The sequence below is a fragment of the Panthera uncia genome, chromosome F2 (genome assembly GCF_023721935.1).
Source record: "Panthera uncia isolate 11264 chromosome F2, Puncia_PCG_1.0, whole genome shotgun sequence".
Taxonomy (NCBI): Eukaryota; Metazoa; Chordata; class Mammalia; order Carnivora; family Felidae; genus Panthera; species Panthera uncia.
In genome coordinates, this window is record NC_064812.1 from 81,375,225 (window position 1) to 81,397,866 (window position 22,642).

A 22,642-nucleotide genomic window follows, 5' to 3' on the forward strand; every position below is an offset into this window, starting at 1 on the left:
TCTTTTTGGCTTGTTTTTAGACTGTATAGATCAATTGGAGAATATGACGTCCTCCGTGGTATTTTTAGTAGTGAGATAGGAACAAAGCAAATCACTCAGAATGCGGTATTAGCAGAGGCAAGAAGCGATTACTCTGAAGCTGCTAAACAGTATAATGAGGTAAAATTGATCACTAGCAAATATACCAGTTGCTTAAGCACTTTTGTTTTCTGATTGGAAAAACTGTTACCTTTAGAATTTAGAGTTTTGTAATGTTTCAACTTTATTCCTTGGTTTTTACACAAAAATTAGTAGCAGAGAATAGTTTCATAACAACAAAATGTGAAATAACTATTGCTTTATCTTTTACTCTTTTTAAGAAAACATCATTGAATAAAAGAGAAAGCATTTCATACCAAATGCTGTAAAAACTGTTAAGATGTTATTTCAGTATCTGCTGTTATTCTATAATTTCTCTAAGGGTAGATTGTTTTCCTTCAGTAAGTAAAAACTTTATAAAGAGATAGGTAAAAATTGGTTTGGAGATGACTAAGTTCAGCTTTGTACAGTTTGTATTTTGAGTTGCCAGTGGCTATCTAGGTATAGATGTCTAGCAAGTAGTTTAAATTCAGAGTCCATGACCTATCAGATTCTTGAATGAGCAGTCCGGATTGTAAAAGTCCTTTGCAATTTTCTGTAAATGTCCTATTTTCTGATTTTCAATCTAAGAGCTCTTTAAGTAGTAAATAATCCACAGTACTGATTCAGATCAAATTTTGGGTCATTCAGAACCTTCAGTTTATTAATTGGCTTCATTGGTAAGTTTCTCAGAGAAATCGTTTCCTCTTGGTTGTTATGTTGATTTGTTCCTGTGAGATTTCTTTTGGTTTTTTTTCTTCCATTTAGTGTTACTCTGTTTTCTCTTTTCTCTCCCCTTGTCATAAATCTGAAAATTATTGTCCTTAGCATGAATAGTTTACTACCTATAATACAAATGTTTTCGTTTATATTCCTTCCAACTTTTAAAATAACTGTATGAACTTTTCTTCATGAGGCTCTCAATAAACAAGAATGGGTAGATGGTGAGCCTACTGAAGCTGAGAAGGATTTTTGGGAACTTGCATCCCTCGACTGTTACAACCAGCTTGCTGAGTGGAAATCATTGGCATACTGTTCTATAGTCAGCGTTGACAATGAAAACCCTCCAGATCTAAATAAAATGTGGAGTGAACCATTTTATCAGGTGGGTAGAATTACATTTGAAGTCACTGAGATAAATATTATAGATAGCTGTTTTCTAATTAATGAAATTGTTTAAAACTTTTCAAAAACAAGGTAGTAGTTATAAAGCATAGAACATTTGTGTAACCCGACTCCCCCCAACAACTCCATAGTATTGTTAAATCTCTGTAGCCATTTTTTTAATCTCTTTTTTAGCCACTTTTGGCCACTCCTTTCCAAGTAAATGGGATGCATTTAAAAATAAACATTAATATCCATAGTATAACTACATGGAAGAATATTTCTTGGTGTCTCTGCCCTGAGACACAGGATACACATGGGGTAGCCCTTACCCCTGGGGTGACATGGTTCCCCTCCCATGGGATCACCCCAACTCTTGGAGGGAAATGACTCACCTGGTCCCCACAATGCAACTGTCTTGGCTGTGCTTGTAGATTCCTCACTTGTGTGTAACATCCAAAGATCTTTCAGCTAAAAGTAGCTCCCATTTTCCATACAACATGTTTCTGTGTATTTTGTGGTTACAAAAATCAATAATTTTAAGTGAATGTGTCCTAAGAATTGTAGTTTTAGGTTTGAAACATCAAACATTGTCACTTTGGATCTAAATCTGGACCTACAAAATTATACCAATGGATATTGTAGTAATAAAATAACTCATATTGTTTTTCTGAAGTTACAAGTAGTCTTCTCTTCCTTAGGAGACCTATCTACCTTACATGATCCGCAGCAAGCTGAAGTTACTGCTTCAAGGGGAGGCTGACCAGTCCCTGCTGACATTTATTGATGAGGCTGTGAACAAGGAGGTTCAGAAGGCTCTTATTGAGCTGCATTATAGTCAGGAATTGAGTCTTCTTTACATCTTACAAGATGATGTTGATAGAGCCAAATATTATATTGAAAATTGCATTCAGATTTTTATGCAGGTAATACAGATACACCCATCTGAAATGTACCATTTCTATCATACTTTTAAGTCCATAAACTCATGAACAAAAAAAATCAACACACAAAAAGTTTCTTCTAAAATCTTTTCACTTTGTCCTTTGTCTTAATGCATTTTTTTAAATTTTATTTTTTATTTTTTTAAAATTTACATCAGTTAGCATCTAGTGCAACAATGATTTCAGGAGTAGATTCCTTAAGCCCCTTACCCATTTGGCCCATCCCCCTCCCACAACCCCTCCAGTAACCCTCAGTTTGTTCTCCATTATTTATGAGTCTCTTCTGTTTTGTCCCCCTCCCTGTTATTATTTTTGTTTCCCTTCCTTTATGTGCATCTGTTTTGTCTCTTAAAGTCCTCATATGAGTGAAGTCACATGATTTTTGTCTTTCTCTGGCTAATTTCACTTAGCATAATACCCTCTAGTTCCATCCACGTAGTTGCAAATGGCTTAATGCATTTTTAGTCCCTTTTGGTTTTCTGTTTAAGAAGTTCTTTTTTTGTTTGTTTTTTTGTTTTTTGCTTTTCCTTGGGTTTTATTTTTTTCTTCCAAGATTTTGTTTAAATTCAAGTTACTTAACACATAGGGTTGTGCTGTTAAAGAACACTTGAGAGTAGACTTTTCATCTAGAGTGGCTGAATGGAAGTTTGGTTGCTTTGTGGAGGGTATGAACTAATCTTCCCTGATCATTTTCCACCATTATACCTTCTTTCCTTTTTGCTTTTATGAGAATCTTCTGATATTTGGTTTTAAAGTCAGTGTCTTTATAGAGCCTATTAATTAACATTTATCATTGGCTGATATTGATCATAGAAGCATATTCATTCAGTATCGTTATTTTTAAAATTTTTTTGAATTTGCTTAATAGAGGAAGTTTATTGGAGAAGAAGGAGTTGGCTTCTGTAGTTGGCAGTTTTACTTTATAGGATGTTGTGATTTTTAAAAACTGGTGGTCAATAGAGGCAACAGTAGCCCAGTTGTATTGATTTTATTGACTTCATTGAGCCAAAATGTGATTAAAAACCTGAATTATTTAAAAAATTTTAAACCGTTTGTTAATTGCTTCTATGAGCTAATTATTAACTATTCTGAGACACGTTTTTGTAATTGATATAAGGTAGTTGCTGTATTTCATGTTTTAGGGAACTGTATTAAAATTTAAAGTAGGAAATTGATTTATAAACAATGTTAAATATCTTTTTTCTAGAATTACTCAAGTATTGACGTACTCTTACACAGAAGTAGACTCACCAAAGTGCAGTCTGTACAAACTATTATAGAAATTCAGGAGTTCATCAGTTTTATAAGCAAACAAGGTAATTTTTTTAGACTACCTTTTTTTCTTTTATACTTACGGAAAGGTTTTGGTATGATTATTTTGCTTAGTGAAAGTGAAACATGTACTGAATGTGTGGGTTAGAAAATACTTTGAGTTCACGCTGCAAATACATATTTTGAGGTCATTGAAATAAATGTTTAAGATGGACAAGCACTATTCTAGGCCCTGGGGATGCAAAGCCAAATAAAACATATTGCCTAGCTTGAAGAAGCTTTCAGAAGAGTGGGGTAATCCCCACACGATATGACCCATACCGAGGCAGAGGGATTTCCCATGTCAAATACGTAAAACAGAATCTGCCCTGGACTGAACGGTGCAGGAGGCTCCTGGAGAAACGGCCTGAGTTGAGGGTGGAGAAACAGAGGGGCTCACAGAAGACCTTTCTTCTCGAAAGCCTGCAGTGTCTCAGAGGGGCTAGAAGTTCAGTGACTGGGTTCCACACACCCTGGCCTGAGGGGAGGTGAAGCTCCTGGTGGCAGTGTGCAGACCCTGAAGGTCTTCTGCTACAAACAAGTGGAGTTTATCCTGGCACCTGTGAGAGGCCACCCAGAGTCAAAGGGAAAGAGTACGTCTTTACAATGGTAATATGTCTTAGTCATAAACTGGAAGTTCAACTTGTGTCCTCAATAATTTAAAATAATTGTGAAAGACCCTCTCAGAGTCCTGATAAAAATTGATATTCGTACATATCTACAATTAATCATTCTCTGCTTTAAATTTGGAGAATTCTTTTTCAAGCGCATGTTATTGACAGATCATTCATTAAGTGTTTTCTACTTTCTAGGACGTATGTTAATCTTTTTTTTTTTCTATAATGCATAGTTTTTATGACAGCCTTATGAGAGGTAGATTCCTTGCTTTTTCATTTTATAAATAACTTACCTAAGCTAATATGTGAAAGACTCAGATTTTGAACCCAGGACTGTCTGATTTAAGCTTATGCTCTTAACCACTACTTTCCCACCAACAGAAAGAAACTAAAGCTTTAAGCATTATCAGTGTGAAATTTAAATTTCCTGAGGGTTGTCATGAATCTCTTGAGTCCCGATTGCTTTGGTTAGTATTATTACCATGTAACCTTGTACAGGTACCAAGGTCGGAGGCAGTATTTCGTCATTCAACACAATGATGCGTCTCCGGCTTAAGTGATGAAAATTCACAAAAATTGCGTAAACTAAGACTATAATATAAGTATCCCTATGCTGATTCAGATCAGATTTTGCCAACAAGAAAATTGGCTGCAGCCCTATGAAAGGTTTTCAGGTTTCGATCCTTTATAGATTTTGGAATTGTAGATGAAAGACTGTGGATCTGTGCTAAATGTAAAAGTTGTGTATGTTTATTTCCCCATTTTTACTCTGTGTCTTAAGAAATTGAGTTGTAATGGCAACCTATATTAGGTTTACTATGGTGACTTTGTATTCCTGTTGTGAAAGACAAAACAAAAATGTTTAATTTGGTCAAGAAATTTGAATTAAGTTTTTATTTACTAATGGCAGCCCTACTTTGTAAGTTGCTCTTATCATTGAGCTGTGGATATAGCCATCTTCTAATATTTTTAGGTAATTTATCATCTCAAGCTCCCCTTAGGAGACTTCTAAAAACCTGGACAAACAGATACCCTGATGCTACAATGGATCCAATGAACATCTGGGATGACATCATCACAAATCGGTAAGATGTGATCTCTTTTTTTTTTTAATGTTTATTTATTTTTGAGAGAGAGACAGAGTGTGAGTGGGGGAGGGCAGAGAGAAAGGGAGACAGAGTGTCTGACGCAGGCTCCAGGCTCTGAGCTGTCAGCACAGAGCCTGATGCGGGGCTCGAACCCACAAACCATGAGATCATGACCTGAGCCGAAGTCGAACGCTTAACCCACTGAGCCACCCAGGCGCCCCAAGATGTGATCTTTTTGAACTGAATGTGGATTTTTACGAAATTGCCAGAATGGTTTGTCTCCAAAATGGGTGTTTAGGAAAATGTGGGGTGTGAGCCTAGTGTGTATAGATCAGGCTCATCTTGCTGATTTCTCGTGTAAATTGTTCTCATACAGCTCTCCATGTCAGCAGTGTGTCCTTTGTCCCAGCTTATCCCCTGCCAGGGAATTGCTGCCCACTGACATTGAATTCATCGTGTGCTGGGAGGTTGATTGTGAACACACTGTTGGCAGTGAGAGAAAGCAGGGGAGCAGCGGGGGCAGTGGTCCACCTGCTTCTGTCTCAGGGCCAAATGTTAGCAACTGAAATGGCAGCAAAGAAAACACTGCTTCGTGATTTGTTACTATTCTATTATAATTTGGATTTTTGACACTCGTGCCTCCTACCTCCTGACTCTTATTTCATAACTGTATGTATCACTTTACCAGATTTGAGATCATTTTCATACGCTCAGCTTTTCCTTGCCCTGTGGAAACCCAGGTAATCCCTGAGGCAGATACTAGCCATGTATTTCAGAGATAAGGCACCAGAATCAGAGAGGTCGTGAATTATTTTGTGCAAGTATGCACAGGAAGTAGGACTCAAGGACTGTGGCCCCGTGTGGTGTTCTTGCCATTATATCCTATTTCCTCTGCTACTACAGGTGTTTGGTTTGGTTTGGTTTGGTTTTTGCTTTTTATTTTTTGTACTTTTTTTTTTTTACTCTTTATTTTGAGGTAAGTTCTTATCTGTAGAAAAGTTGAAAGAAAAGTAGAACTCCCATGAACGGCGTACTTTTTACGCAGTCCAATGTTTTCAAACATTTTTAACATGTAGCCACATTAGCTTTTTTATTTTCTCTCCCGACACATACATAATTATGTTCTGAACCATTTGAAGTTAAGGTACATATATGTGTCTCTTTATCAGTGTGCATTTCCTAAGAGAGTATTGTTTTATATAACACCAGTACAATAATAACTTCACTGTTTTCCTTTTTAATACAGCCCCAATTTCAGTTTTGTCAGTTGTCCCATTAGTGTCCTTTAAAGCATTTTCTCCCCTTCTAAGACGATATCCAGCCCATAATCTCATATTGCATTTAATCGATATGTCTTTCTGGCCTCTTAATCTGGGACACTTTCCTAGCCATCTTTTATGACATTGACATTTTAGAGAAATGTTCCTCAGGTTGCGTTTGTATATTCTCACGGTTAGGTTCAGGTGGTACATCCATAGTTAACATACTACTTAAGTGAAATATTTTCAGGGTATTACATCTAGAAGCAGGATGTACATGTGCTTTTTACTGGTAATAGTAATTTTGATTGCCTGGTTAAAATATTGTCTGGTCTTTCACACGAAAAGATGCTCAATGTTAGTGATCATCAGGAAAATACAAATCAAAACTACAGTGAGATCCTACCTCACACTTGTCAGAATGCTAAAGTCAACAACGCAAGAAACAACAGGGGCTAGTGAGGATGTGGAGAAAGGGGAACTCTATTACACTGTAGGTAATACACTGCAAACTGGTGCAGCCACTCTGGAAGGCAGTATGAAGGTTCCTAAAAAAGTTAAAAATAGGGGCACCTGGGTGGCTCAGTTGGTTGAGTGTCCAACTTCGGCTCAGGTCATGATCTCATGGTTCATGGGTTCAAGTCCCCCAGCGAGCTCTGTACTGACAACTCAAGAGTCTGGAGCCTGTTTCATATTCTGTGTCTCCCTCACTCTCTGTCCCATCCCGCTCATGCTGTGTCTCTCTGTCTCTCTCTCTCAAAAATAAAACATTAAAAAAATTATTTAATAAATTAATTAAATAATAAAAATAGAACTGTCCTACAACCCAGCAGTTGCACTACTAGTATTTACCAAAAGGATACAAAAATAGTGATTCGATGGGGCACATGCACCTCAGTGTTTATAGCAGCACTATCAATAATAGCCAAATTATGGAAACAGCTCGAGTATCCATCAACTGATGAATGGATAAAGAAGATGTGGTATATATATACACAATAGACTCAGCCATAATAAGAATGAAATTTGCAACAATATGGATGGAGCTAGAGGGTATTATTATGCTAAGCTAAAGAAGTCAGTCAGAGAAATACAAATACAAATGATTTCACTCATACATGAAATTTAAGAAACAAAACAAATGATCAAAGGGGAAAAAAAAGAGGCAAACCTCTCAAACAGACTCTTAACTATTGAGAACAAACTGAATTACCAGAGGGGGTGGTGGGGGGAGCAGGGCATGGGTGAAATAGGTGATGGGGATTGAGGAGGGCACCTGGCTTGATGAGCATGGGGTGTTGTATGGAGGTGTTGAATCACTATATTGTGCACCTGACACTAACATAACACCGTATGTTAACTAACTGGAATTAAAGTACAAACTTAAAATACATACATACGTACATACATACATAATAAAAAATGAGAACTCCGAAAAAATATTATCTGGTGTTCAGTGTATAATGCCTGTTTTTGTTTTAAGCCTGTTTTTTTTTTCTTTGCCACTAATAAAAAGGGTGGGAGAAGCTTTGAAACATGCATATATCCTGCTTCTCCTAAGACTTAGCCCTCTGTATTTTGTATCTGTGGATGACTTTTAGCCCAAACCAGTCTTAACAATGATAGTTGCAAGGTGATGATTTTCTAACTCCAGCCCTTGTTCCATATTCTATCAGAATACATCTTAGTGTAAGGAAGAGCCTTCCCTTCTCCATCTATTTGTTTATTCATTTACTTGAATTTTAGTTATCAATACAGAATCATGTATTCCAGTTTTATTTAATGGAATGTAATCTGTTGCTGTTCTTATTTGTCTCATGTTCAAATTGTCTCAGATTTGCCCAGCCGGAGCCCCTTCAAACTGACAGTACAGGCACATCTTGCAAAATTATTCTGCATTTTTTCTAGCAATGTTATAGTCTTAGTTCTTACATTAGGTCTGTGATCTAAAGGAAGATAATATTTGTAGATGGTATGATGTGGGGGTACATATTCTGATGGCTTTTTTTGTATGGCTGTGTGGTTGTTTAGTCCCATTTGTTCAAAAGTCTTTTCATAATTGAATTGCCTTGGCACCTTTTTTGAAAATCAGTGCCCATATATGTGTGGGTCTGGTTTTGAATGCTCTGTGCTATTCCTTATTTATATATACATACATTTTTTTTTTCATGTATCAAACTGTCCTCATTACTGTTGCTTTAAAATAGTCTTGAATCAGATAGGATGTGTACTCCAATTTTTTCTTTATGAAAATTGCTTTGTCTATTTTAGGTTATTTGTATTTATATGTACATTTTTAGAATCTGCTTGTCAATTTTATTTATTTATTTTGAGAGAGAACAAAAGCACGCATGCACAGTAGAGGAACAGAGACGGAGAGAGACAGGATCCAAAGCAAGCTCCATGCTGTCAGCGCAGAGCTCAGTGCAGGGCTCAAACTCATGAACCATGAGATCATGACCTGAGCCGAAATGAAGAGTCAGACACTTAACCTACTGAGCCACTCAGGTGCCCCTCTGCTTGTCCATTGCTGCCAAAAACAAAAACTCAGAGTCTGGGATTTTATTTTCACTATAGAGCAAGTTTGGGAGTTGCCATCTGGACAATATAGAGTTCTCTAATATGTATATAGTTCTTCCATTTATCTAGGTTTATTTATTTAGGTTTCTTTTCTTTCTCTTTTTCTTTTTTTTTTTTTTTTTTTTTTTTGTGCCCATCATGATAAGTGTACTTTTAAATTCCCTTTATCTGTTTCACTCATGCCCCCACCTGCCTCCCCTTTGGCAACCACCAGTTTGTTCTCTGTATTTAAGAGTCTGTTTTTGGGGCGCCTGGGTGGCTCAGTCGGTTAAGCGTCCGACTTCGGCTCAGGTCATGATCTCACAGTTCGTGAGTTCGAGCCCCGCGTCGGGCTCTGTGCTGACGGCTCGGAGCCTGGAGCCTGTTTCAGATTCTGTATCTCCCTTTCTCTCTGCCCCTCCCCTGCTCATGCTCTGTCTCTCTCTGTCTCAAAAATAAATAAACATTAAAAAAAAAAATTAAAAAAAAAAAAAGAGTCTGTTTTTGGTCTGGTTTTTCCTTTGTTCATTTGTTTTGTTCTTTAAATTCCACATATGAGTAAAATCATATGGTATTTGTCTTTCTCTGTTTATTTCACTTAGCATTATACTCTCTAGGTCCATCCCTTTTGTTGCAAATGGCAAGATCTCATTCTTTTTTATGGCTGAATAATATTCATTCCATTGTGTGTATATGTGTGTGCATGTGCGCGCGCACACACACACACACACGCACACCACATCTTTATCCATTCATCTATCAGTGGACACTTGGGTTGCTTCCATAGCTTGGCTATTATAAATAATGCTACAATAAACATAGAGGTGCATATATCTTTTCAAATTAGTGTTTTCATTTTCTTCAGATAGATACCCAGTAGTGAAGTTGCTGGATCACATGGAAGCTGTATTTTTAATTTTTTGAGGAACCTCCATACTGTTTTCCACAGTGACTACACCAATTTACATTCCCACCAACAATACATGAGGGTTTCTTTTTCTCCACATTATCACCAATGCTTGTTATTTCTTGTCTTTTTTATTTTAGCCATTCTAACAGGTATAAGGTAATATCTCATTGTGTTGTTTTTTTTTTAATGTTTACTTTTGAGAGAGAGAGAGAGAGAGAAAGCGTGAGCAGGGGAGGCACAGAGAGAGGGAGACACGGAATCCAAAGCAGGCTCCAGGCTCCAAGCTGTCAGCCCAGAGCCTGACGCAGAGCTCAAACTCATGAGCTGTGAGATCATGACCTGAGCCGAAGTCAGATGCTTAACTGAGTGAGCCACTCAGGTACCCCTCTCGTGGTTTTGATTTGCATTTCCCTGATGATGAGTGATGTTGAGTATCTTTTCCTATGTTGGCCATCTGTGTGTCTTCTTTGGAAAAATGTCTATTCAGGTCCTACTCCCATTTTAAAAATCAGATCATTTGCTGTTTTGGTGTTGAATTGTATAAGCTCTTACATATTTTGAGTATTAACTCCTTATTGGATATATCATTTGCAAACATATTCTCCCATTCAGTAGGTTGCCTCTTAGTTTTATTGATTGTTTCCTTTGCTGTGCGAAACCTTTTTATTTTGGTGTAGTTCCAGCAGTTTATTTTTTCTTTTGTTTCCCTTGCCAGAGGAGACATATCTAGAAAAATGTTTCTGTGGCTGTTGTAGGAGATATTACTGCCTATGTTTTCTTCTGGGAGTTTTATGGTTTCAGGTCTCACATTTAGGTCTTTAATCCATTTTGAGTTGATTTTTGTGTATGGTATTAGAAAGTGGTCCAGTTTCATTCTTTTGCATGTAGCTGACCAGTTTTCTCAGCACCATTTGTTGAAGAGACTGTCTTTAACCCATTGTATATTCTTGCCTCCTTTGTCATAGGCTAATTGACCATATGATAAGTGTGAGTTTATTTCTGGACTTACTGTTCTGTTCCATTGATCTGTGTGTCTGTTTTTGTGTCAGTATGATATTGCTTTGATTACTACAGCTTTGTAGTATGGCTTGAAATCTGGGATTGTGATAACTCCACCTTTGTTCTTTCTCAAGGTTTTGAATATTTGGGGTCTTTTGTGGTTCTACAACATATTTTAGTGTTATTTTCCTAGTTCTGTGAAACATGTTGGTATTTAGATAGGAATTGCATTAAATCTGTAGATTGCTTTGGGTAGTATAGGGATTATAGCAATTTTGTTTCTTCTAATCCATGAACATGGAATATCTTCCATTAGTTTGTGTCATATTCATTTTTTTTAATCAGTGTTTTACAGTTTTCCGAGTAAAGATCTTTCACTGTTTTGGTTAAGTTTATTCCTAGGTATTTTACTCCTTTTGATGCAATTGTAAACAGGATTGTTTCTGTAACTTCTCTTTCTACTACTTCATTATTAGTGTATAGAAACACAACAGGTTTCTGTATATTAATTTTGTTTCCTACAGCTTTACTGAATTTTTTTAATACTGCTGAGAGGGTTTTTTTGATGACATCTTTATGGTTTTCTATATATGTGTCATGTCTTCTGCAAATAGTGAAAGTTTTACTTCTTTAATTGCAATGACTTTTTTTTTTTTATGGATGTGTTGGGTGTCTTGTTACATTCATTCCTAGGTATTTTATGTTTTTCAGTACCCTTCCAATTATTTGCTGTTCGTATTTTCTGAAAGTTTTGTTTTGTTTTAGCATGCATGGGTGTTGAATTTTGTCAAATGCTTTTTCCTGCATCTGTTTGATCATGTGCCTTAGGTATGTAGTCTACAGTTTTGTTCACATCCACTGGTTACTTATTGATTCTCTGTCTGGATGATCTGCCCATTTTTGAAAGTGAGACATTAAAGTCTCCAACTATTATTATTGTCTTGCTGTCTGATTTTTCCATTTAGTATTTGCTTTATATATTTAGATGCTTCAATGTTAGGTGCATAAATATTTATAATTATTACATCTTCTTATAGGATTGACCACTTTATCATTATATAATGACCTTTTTACCATTTTTAGCTTAAGGTGTATTTTTATTATTTATTTATTTATTTATTTATTTATTATTTGTTTGTTTGTTTATTGCTACCATTTGCTTGAAATCTTTTTCCATGCCCTCACTCTCAGTCAGTGTTGTCTTTATTTTTTTTTAATTAATTAATTAACCTTTTTTTAAACTTATATCCAAGTTAGTTACCATACAGTGGAACAATGATTTCAGGAGTAGATTCCTTAATGCCCCTTTCCCATTTAGCCCATCCCTCCCTTCCATAACCCCTCTAGTAACCCTCTGTTTGTTTTCTATATTTAAGAGTCTCTTATGTTTTGTCCCCCTCCCTGTTTTTATATTGTTTTTGCTTTCCTTCCCTTATGTTCATCTGTTTTGTATCTTAAATTCCTCATATGAGTGAAGTCATATGATATTTGTCTTTCTCTCACTGAGTAATTTCGCTTAGCATAATACCCTCTAATTCCATCCACATAGTTGCATATGGCAAGATTTTATTCTTTTTGATTACCGAGTAACACTCCATTGTATATAGAGACCACATCTTCTTTATCCATTCATCTATCGATGGACATTTGGGCTCTTTCCATACTTTGGCTAATGTTGACAGAGCTGCTATAAACATTGGGGTGCATGTGCCCCTTTGAAACAGCATACCTGTATCCCTTGGATCAATACCTAGTAGTGCAATTGCTGGGTTGTAGGGTAGTTCTATTTTTAATTTTTTGAGGAACCTCCATACTGTTTTCCAGAGTGGCTGCACCAGTCTGCATTGCCACCAGCAGCGCAGAAGAGATCCTTTTTCTCCACATCCTCGCCAACATCTGTTGTTGCTTGAGTTGTTAATGTTAGCCGTTCTCAGTGTTGTCTTTAAAGCTAATGTAAGTCTCTTAGTCACATATTGGATTTTTGTTTATTTTATCCATTCGGCTGTTCTGTCTTTTGATTGGAGAATTTTATCCATTTACATTTAAAGCAATTATTGATAGGTAAGGACTTATTTTTGCCATTTTGTTGTCTGGCAGTTTTGTAGATCTATTGTTCCTTGCTTCTTGCTGTCTTTTCTGATTTGATGACTGTACTGGTATACTTTGACTTCTTTATCATGATCTTTTATGTACTTACTAAGGCCTTTCCTTTGTGGTTACTATGAGGCTTACATAAAATAGCTTATAACACCTTAGTATAAGCTGATAACAACTTTACTGCAATAGCATTTTTAAACTTTATGCTTTTACTTCCCCATGCCCCTCACATATTAGATTGCTGATGTTACAATTTATTGTTTTTTATGTTGTGTATCTAATAGCAGATTCTTGTAGTCAAGGTTATTCTTAATACATTTGTTTTTTAACTTTTAAACTAGCATTAATAGTGAATTATGCACTGTCATTACCATATTAGAGAAACTGACTTGGGCTACATATTTACCATTAACAGTGAGCTTTGTACTAACTTCATATGTTCTCATATTAATTAGCAGTGGTTTATTGCTGCTTGAAAACTCCCTTTATCATTTCTTATAAGCAAGATCTAGTGGTGATGAACTCCCTTAACTTTTGATGGTTCAGGAAGTCTTTATTTCTGAAGGACAGTTTTGCCAGGTATAGTAATCTTTGGTGACAGTTTTTGTTTCTTTGCTTTTTAAATTTTTTAAAAATGTTTATTCATTTTTGAGAGAGAGACAGAGTGTGAGCAGGGAGGGGCAGAGAGAGGGGGAGACATAGAATTCGAAGCAGACTCCAGGCTCTGAGCTGACAGCACAGAGCCCAACTGGGGCTTGAGCTCATAAACCGCAAGATCATGACATGAGCCAAAGTCAGACACTTAACCAACTGAGCCACCCAGGTGCCCTGATATGTTTTTCTTTCACTATTTTGAATATATCATCTCATTCTCTTCTGGCCTGAAAAGTTTATTTTGAGAACTCCACCTCTAGTCTTATGGAGGTTACTTTGTATGTGATGTGTCACTTTTCTCTTGTTGCTTTCATTGACTTTTGACAATTGAATTATAATGTGTCTTGTGTGGCTTGGTTTGGATTCAACCTGTTTAGGGTTCTTTGGGCCTCATTAATCTGGAAATCCATTTCTCTGCCCAGTTTTGAGAAGTTTTCAGCCATTTTTATTTTAAATATACTTTATGTCCCTTTTCTCCTAGGATTCCCGTAGTGGGTATTATTGTTTCATTTATGTTGTCCCATACACTCTCTTCACTCATTCTGTTTTTTATTTTATTTTATTTTTACTTATTTTTATTTATTTATTATTTATTCATTTATTTTTGGTCCTCTCACTGGATCATTTCACTGATTATTTCTTCTGCCCAGTTGAGTCTGCTTTTGAAGATTTCTATTGAATTCTTCAATTCAGTCATAGAATTCTTCAGTTCTAGGATTACTGGTTTTTTGTTTTGTTTTATGGTTTCTATTTTTTTGTCGTTGTTGAACTTCTTATTCATACATTTGTTTTCCTAATTTCGTTTAATTGTCTGTGTCTGTGTTCTTCTGGCTCACTAAAAGTATTTTGAATTCTTTTCCTGATGCTTCATAGATCTCCATATCTTTATTGTCATTCATTTAGCTTTATTATTTTCCTTTTATTGTTTTCCTCTATCTGAGGATACCTTTATTTCACTTTTTTTATTTTCTGTGGATATGAAATTCTGGGTGGATCCCTCCTTCCTCCTCAGCAGTATCATTTGGCCTTCATGTTTCTGAAAAGAAAGTCATGATTAATCAAATTGTTGTTCCCCTGTGTTTAATCTATCATACTTTTTGACTGGTTTCAAGATTTTTGTTCATTATCATTGGTAATCAACAGTTTGATTATGATATGTTTAGGTGTAGTTTCCTTTGGAGTTACCCACTTAAGGTTCACTGAGCTACTCAAATCTACATTTTTGTCACTAAATGTGGGGGCTTTTTGGTTATTGTTTCTTCAAATACTTCTGCTATAATTTTTCTGTCTTTGTAGGGTGCCCATTACACATATATTATACTTTTTGACATTGTCCCACATGTCCCTGAAGCTCCATTCATTTTTTATTCAATCTTTTTTCTCTTTATTCTTCAGATTAAATCATTTCTGTTGAACTGTTTTCAAAGTCACTGTCATTTTCCTGTATTTTCTTAATTCCTCTCTAAGTCAGTGTAGTGAATCTTTTATTAATTAGTGGATTTTTGGGTTGTAAAATTTACATTTGTCTTTTTTTCATACTTTCTACTGAGATAGCTGCCTTTTCATTATTCATGGTTTTGTTTTGCTCTCTTGGAGCATCATTAAAATAGCTGCTTGATCATTCCAGCGTATGGGTCATCTCAGAGTTGACATCTGTTTTCTGTCTTTTTCACTGACAATGGATACATTTTCCTGGTTCTTTGTATAGCAACTAATTTCGGATCTAGAAATTGTTAATATTATCTTGTGTATACTCTAATCCCTTTTATAATTCCCAGGAATAACTGCTTTAGCGAGCTATCAGTGCAGTTAGATTTGGCCAGTGGACTCTGTCTTGCCTTCTTGATTCACATCTCAGTTGAGTACTCAAGTTTTCTTCACTGTCTCCAGTCAGTGTTGAACATGCATACTTCAGGAGGCAGGCTGAAACTTGTATGGCTTCATATACAGAATTAGAGGATTCTCACTGCAGCCTTTGGTCTGCCTAGGCTCCCTTCTAGGTTTCTCTGGGCACAATACAGCAGGGCTCCTGTCAGAATCTTAGTCACTCAGGCTACCATAGCCCTCAGCAGCTAAGGTTATCCTCAAGGCAAAACCGGAAAAAGAAAGAGAAAACCAGAAACTCATCCAAATGGCAACACCTTCTCCTAGCTTTGACTTCCCTGCCCACGCTGTATTTACTTTCCGTGACTTCAGGTGGTTGTATTTGGTATTTTATCTAGAGCTTTAATTATCAGCAGAAAGGTGGTCTGTAAGATGTTTACATTGCCATATAAGAGGGGGACTCTTGTTACTTGTGGAAAGATGGTTCTCTCCCTGGTTCCATCCTCCCCAGTCTGATAGAACAACATGTCATACACCACAGCATTTGTCTGCCTTTTTTAATTTGTTTCCTCTATCGGAACTTCCTTACCTCCTCTAATACCTGAAATCGAAATCGAAAAATACCTGGCTATTTTTCAAAGCCCAGGAAAAAGTCCATCTCACTTTGTGAAAACGTATCCACCTCCCCTTTTTGCCACCTCACTCCTCCATTTCTGAGAGCCCAGAGCACTTGACTCATTCTGATAGTGTAACATTCATGTTTCATTCATAAATTATTTCCTCAAATGTTTATCAACTTTTACTTACACAACTTTTGCTTGTTTATTCTTTCAACTAAAACCAGTGAAAGCTTAAAAAGCAGTAGCAACTAGGGGAGCCTGGGTGGCTCAGTCAGTTAAGCATCCGACTCCAGCTTAGGTCATGATCTTGCAGGTCATGAGTTAGAGCCCCACATCAGGCTCTGTGCTGCCAGCTCAGAGCCTGGAGCCTGCTTCAGATGCTGTGTCTCCCTCTCTCTCTCTGCCCCTCCCCCGCTTGCATTCTGTCTCTCAAAAATAAATTAAAAAAATTTTTTTTAATTAAAAAATTTTTTTTTAACTGTAGCAGCTCTTGGGAGGGCAGGGACCCTTGTAGATTAGGTAGGGAGCCAGGAGCGCAGAAGCAGATGACTAGAAAGACCTGTACCTTGGGAATAACAACAACAAAACGAAAGATGTGTGGGACATGCTAGTCTCTCTGGCTACAGTGTTTCTAAGAAAATTGAAATTAGGGGTGCCTAGGTGGCTCAGTTGTTTAGACATCCAGCTCTGGCTCAGGTCATGATCTTGCAGTTCCTAAATTCAAGCCCTGTGTCAGGCTCTGTGCTGAAAGCTCAGAGCCTGGAGCCTGCTTTAGATTATCCTGTGTCTCCCTCTCTCTCTGCCCCTCCCCCACTAGTGCTCTGTCTCTCTCCCAAAAATAAATAACCATTAAGGAAAAAAAAAAGAAAATTGATATTAATTGCTAGATGAACAAAAACTTAATTGATATTGTAGCAGGATTCTCACAGAGTCGTGACACTGAGGCTTTTCTTTCCAGGAAGCAACTTTATTTCTGCCAGCACTGCTCAGTTTGGTTCCTACCCAAAGAACTGAGCCCCGAGTGCCACATAGTGTAGTTTTTTATGTATTTTCTACTTCTTTGTCTCCCGTATATGGTAACACACAAACATGCAATCTGATTAAGTGGTCTCACGTTACAAGGTCATGAGGGATGCTGTCATGCACGCATATAACCAGGTTGCCTTGTGGTTTTTTGTTTTTATTTTTTTTAATGTTTATTAATTTTTGAGAGAGAGAGAGACAGAGTGCAAGTGGGGGAGGAGCAGAGAGAATGGGAGACACAGAATCCAAAGCAGGCTCCCGGCTCTGAGCTGTCAGCAAAGAGCCCGACACGGGGCTTGGACTCATGAACCAAGAGATCGTGACCTGAGCTGAAGTCAGACGCTTAACTGACTGAGCCACCCAGGCGCCCCTGATTTTTGTTTTTTTTCCCTTAGGGAGGGGACCCTATCACATTCCCACCTCTGATGCTTGGACCCCTCTATTATTTTGGGTCAAAGAGTATCATCTTTGTTTAGAGGTTTATATTTTCATAACATCATTACATGAGTGGCTATCTTTTTTGTTTCAATCATGGCCTCAATGAGACTGGAGACAGACCATGTAACCAGGGGAGCTAGGCAGGGTAGGATTAAGTAACCTCCCAGAATTAGGAAGATAATTTTTATGAGAGTTTTGAATCCCCCAGAAGTTGAAAATCATCCTCCAAATAACTCCCCAGGGTTTTAACCGTTCTAGGTCTGGATGGGGACATGAGCAATCCTTTTTATTTGATTTGTGATCTTCTCTATGAGTTTTTACTCATTATCTATCTGTAGGCAGTAGTTGCTCAGGTTAAACTTTCTATACTCTTTTCTCAGAAGCAAGCAGATAATCTAAGGCCAAGAGATTTTGGTAGATAGCTTTGCGCATTTTGGTTTGCTGCGTGGCTAGTAAGTTAAGAGCTCTGGCAGTTGTATTGGGTATAATTTTTATAACAGTTACATTAGAGTTTCTTAGATGGCAAACTTATGAATCAGTTAAGCATGAGGCATATTTTCCAAGAGATCTAAATATCCTTGGTTTCTCTGCAACAAGTCAGAACCACAAACCTACATCTGGTAATTAGTGCTTTAGTCTCTTATCTCGCATGATATCCAGTGAATGTAATCCTAATTTATCATGCAAGCAAAAACTTTAACATTTTATGTTACTAAAGACTTTGAAAGGTATCTTAACAATTACCTATGAAAACTATGAGACCGGTAAAGTTAACCATTACTTTAAGTCATTCTTTAGCTGATAAATTGGAACAGAGATAACAAGCTTATTTGACCTTCAGCAAATCTAGGTAGAAAAAAATTTTTTTTAAATTAATGTTGCTAAAATTGTCTGAAACCAATAAACTTAAATTAGCATAAACACTGAATACGTTTTACTTGGGTCCATGTAAGACAGTTTGTTCCCCATGGTTAATTTTTACCTAGAGAACTGGAGGGGAAATCTGAAATGGGTGGTCTTTGCTCCACAACTTCTATCTCTAGAGTGGGAGGAGGAGCCAATTATGTAGGCCTCACCCTAGGTGGCACAGAAATAGGAGGGGGCGGGGGGGGGGGGGTTGGTAAGGAAAGGCAGAAGAGACGAGGTGCCAGCAGAAGGAAGAGAAAGAGAATTCCCAGTTTTAAATCTTGTCAGCTCGGACAAAGGAGCAGACTCCAGGTTTCTTTTGTTCTCTTTTCCACTAGTGGAATTAGGCAGTCCATGTCAGTTTGGAGGAGACAAGGAATTTCTCCAAAACAAAGGGAGTTTCAGCAGCTCTTTGGGAATATTCCTTAAAGTCCCTGTTCTGAGGTTGAATAACCAGAGACAGTTGGCTCTAATTATCATAGTCATTGACCCAGGAAATGAATGAGAGACAAGTCCCCATATACAGTCACACAGCAACTCCAACCCACCACCCTACATTCAGCACCTTAGAGTTGTGGCTTTGTTCCTCATCCCTATGGAATGATTAGGGCAACTCTGGGAGGTGATCAGGCTCCCCTTCTGCCTCTCAGTGGAGGTCTGCCAGAACGAACCCAGGTTCTTACCAGTCTGATGGGCGGCACTCCCTGAGCTGGTTCTTAGGACTCACAGGTTCCGTTGGTGTACACGGCATCCTCATCCTGACACACCAGGAGGGCTAGTCTCCTGTGGATCTAGCGGTCTGCTAGCCCCTGGTGAGGCTGCCTCCCCCGGCACTCTGAGGTTCGTATCCCCAGTGGCAAAGGAGGTGGAAACGCACCATCTCCAAATCCCGGATGAGCCTCCAAGTAATGTCACGGGATTCTCACACAGGGAGTCGTGACCCTGAGGCTTGTCTTTCCAGGAAGCAACTTTATTCGTGCTGGCACAGCTCAGTTGGGTTCCTACCCAAAGAACTGAGGCCAGAGTGCTACGTGGTGTAGTTATTGTCTCCCATATATGGTAACACAAACATGTAGTCTGATTAGATTAAGTGGTCTCATGTTACAAGGTCGTGAGAGATGTTTTCATGTACGCATATAACCAGGTTGCCTTGTGGTTTGTTTTTTGTTTGTTTTTCCTTAGGGAGGGGACCCTACCACAATATTGATCAGGGATGGATTGTATATGTTAAGGGCCTTTGTCAGTGTTTACTAACATGAAAATAATGAAAATGAAATCACTGGAACAGAGTCAGATATGTAAATTACAATACAAATAAAAATAATTTTGTAGCAATATAGCATTATCTTTTCATATTCCCAGTGATTATAACCTGTTTGCTGCTTTACAATTTTCATCTTTGGGGTAGGACCTTAGATTGGAAGATATGAAAAGGGAAATGGCTTCTGAGCCAACATAGTCATGTCACCCATTCATGGAGAGAACATTGTGCGTTTAAATGCTTTATTTTGTGGAGGTGTATGCAGTAAATGATATCTAGAAAAATATCTTTTAAAGAGTTGGTTAATTAAAAATAGATATTAAATCTGGTGCCTAGAGTGTACATTTACAGTCTAAAAAATGAGCAAAAATTTAATAGCTGTAGAATTTCTATCAATACCATCCAGTAGCTTACTGTATGTCCAAGATTTCTTTCATGAATCTCTGGCATTAACTCTCACTTTTCTTTGTTTTTTGTAGCTGTTTCTTTCTCAGCAAAATCGAGGAGAAACTTATTCTTCCTCCAGATGATCATAGTATGTCCATGGATGGTGATGGAGATCCCAGTGATGGGATGGAAGTCCAGGAACAGGGAGAAGAGGTCTGTTCTCTGATTAAGAACTGTATGTTTTCTATGAAAATGAAGATGGTAGAAAGTGCAAGAAAGCAGGTGAGTACTCATATTTGTAGTCCTCTATTTCTTTAAATTAGCTGGTTTTTAAACTTTTCCCTAAAATCTGAAGCTCAAAGATAATTGAGTACTTAGTATTTTTGTTCTCTTTAAAAGAAAGTAAACTTGAAGAAACACTTAAAATTATCCAGAAAGTTCTAAAGTTTATTGCATACTTGTTAATCATTAGAAAATAATTATTTTCTGTTATTAAAAAAAGAAAATAAACCCAATATCAGATTGGATCCTGTTTAACAAAATGAATGTTTGCCAGTTAGTTACAAATTATATTTAGGTTTATTTCATGGAAATAAGATATTTATTTATTTATAAAATAAAATATAAAATATATTTAGGTTTATTTTTTGTATATAAAATATTAAATCATATTTTTCATGTACTTAAATCATATTTGAATATACTAGGGGAGCTTACTCTTTTAATGACCCTATATTGATAGATTGCTATTATAAAGCAAAGAATGTTATTCTAGTAGAAATAATTAATATTTCTGTAAGTTCAAGTGCTAGTTTCTCGGTTTTTCTTTGAGATGGGTATTTTATCAGATAGGGATTTGTATATTTCAAATAACAGAAAACCCAACCCAGAGCAGTCTAGGTGAATAAAAGAAATCTGTTAGTTCCTATGGGTAAAGTCTAGAAGATCTGGCTTTCAGATACTCTGAAATATATTGTCAGCAAGGGCCTGCTTTCTCTCCTTCAGTTCTCTCTTCTACCATACTGATTTTGCCGTCAGATTCTTTTTTTTTTAAGTTTGTTTATTTTGAGAGAGAGAGAGGGAGGGGAGGAGGATGAGAGTGTGCATGAGTGGGGAAGGGTCAGAGAGAGAGGAGAGAGAGCTAATCCCAAGCAGGCTCCTCACTGTCAGCACAGAGTCCGATGCAGGGCTCAATCCCACAAACTGTGAGATCATGATCAGAGCTGAAATCAAGAGTTGGGTGCTTAACTGACTGAGCCACCCAGGCACCCCTGTTCTCCGATTCTTATGTAGTAGGTCTGTCTAGCAGCCCCAGGCTTACCCTTTGTAGTTGGAAACGGCTGTGGATGTTTCATATCTTCCTTCCTCCTTACTACATCTTCTTGGAATTAGAAACCGTTTCTATTCCTTGCAGAAAAAAGGAAGATTCTTTTCATTAGCTCTACTTGCAACTGGGGCCATCTTCTAAGGCACATGGCTAAAGAGGAGTGCATGTGGCTTCTCAGCAGGAAGTTAGGGTGCTTGGGCCAGATGGAGAGACATGTGTGCTCCCTACTACTGCTCAGACTTTCCAAACGGGGAGAGGGTTCTGGTGAGAGAGGGGAAGGAAGTGAGCTGCAAGTGCATTACTTAGAAATGTGTAAGGATTACTAAGATGGCTAAAACCCTTCCATGTGGCACGCTGGCTTTTCTTAGGAAGTTGTCAACAATATGTTCCCATATAAATAAGGGCTAGAGAGAGGTAGTACCAGTACCAGCAATATTGGACATGAAGAGAGAAAAATAGTTCTAGTCTGAAGATCACATAAAACCTTCAGTGCATTTCAGTTTACCTGCCCATGCTCTTTGAAACTCTCCGAAAGTAGCAGAACTGAAATTTGAGTTTTGCCTTTTTTTTCATTACCAAGCACACCATTAGGTGCTGGAGATACTAAAGTGAATAAAATATAGACATACAGACGAGCAGTTATAGTACAATAATACCAGAGGACAGTCACATGGGAAGGACACCTGACCCAGCCTTACGGAAACAGAGAAAGCTTCCTGGAGTAGGAGGTCATAGCTAAGTTGGGAATTGAGAGGTGAGATGGGTGGAGGGAATAACATATAAGACCCAGAAGTGGCTCGGGGCAGTTGGTGTTTTGAGTGGAGCAACGGTTGAACTTTAGCCCCTACTTAAAGGCCGTGCTTCTTTGTGCAGGAAGCCCTGGGATCGAGGTGACCAGATATGCAGTTTTTTAGTATATGTGCTGCCGAAGCGAGCACTAGATATGCAGTTTTAAAACAGTATTCCGATTGTAGTGAGGAGAAAGACTGGAGGAAGGGCAAAGCCTTGCCCAGTATCAGTCCACGTGATGGATACGGGTAGCCAGTCTAGGTTCTCCTCCAAGAAAAAGGAGGAGGCGTGGATGAGGCAGTGTGACTGGTTCTGCTTCCCCCTGTGTCGTTTGGTGGATGGGGTGCAGGAGGAGGAGTGTTTTGTGTGGCCGATGGTGCATTCATCTCAAGACATCCTGAATTTGTG

General features: G+C 37.7%; 1 protein-coding gene across 1 annotated transcript in view; it reads left to right on the plus strand.

Moving 5' to 3' along the window:
* The window catches only part of PRKDC (protein kinase, DNA-activated, catalytic subunit), a 214,119-nt gene that overhangs the window by 154,255 nt on the left and 37,222 nt on the right, over positions 1 to 22,642 (plus strand). Inside the window, exons 64-69 of the mRNA XM_049633721.1 lie at positions 21 to 159; positions 1,034 to 1,222; positions 1,923 to 2,147; positions 3,373 to 3,481; positions 5,067 to 5,178; positions 20,211 to 20,400. Of these exons, the coding sequence (XP_049489678.1) occupies positions 21 to 159; positions 1,034 to 1,222; positions 1,923 to 2,147; positions 3,373 to 3,481; positions 5,067 to 5,178; positions 20,211 to 20,400 (964 nt within the window). The remainder of the gene's footprint in view (positions 1 to 20; positions 160 to 1,033; positions 1,223 to 1,922; positions 2,148 to 3,372; positions 3,482 to 5,066; positions 5,179 to 20,210; positions 20,401 to 22,642) is intronic.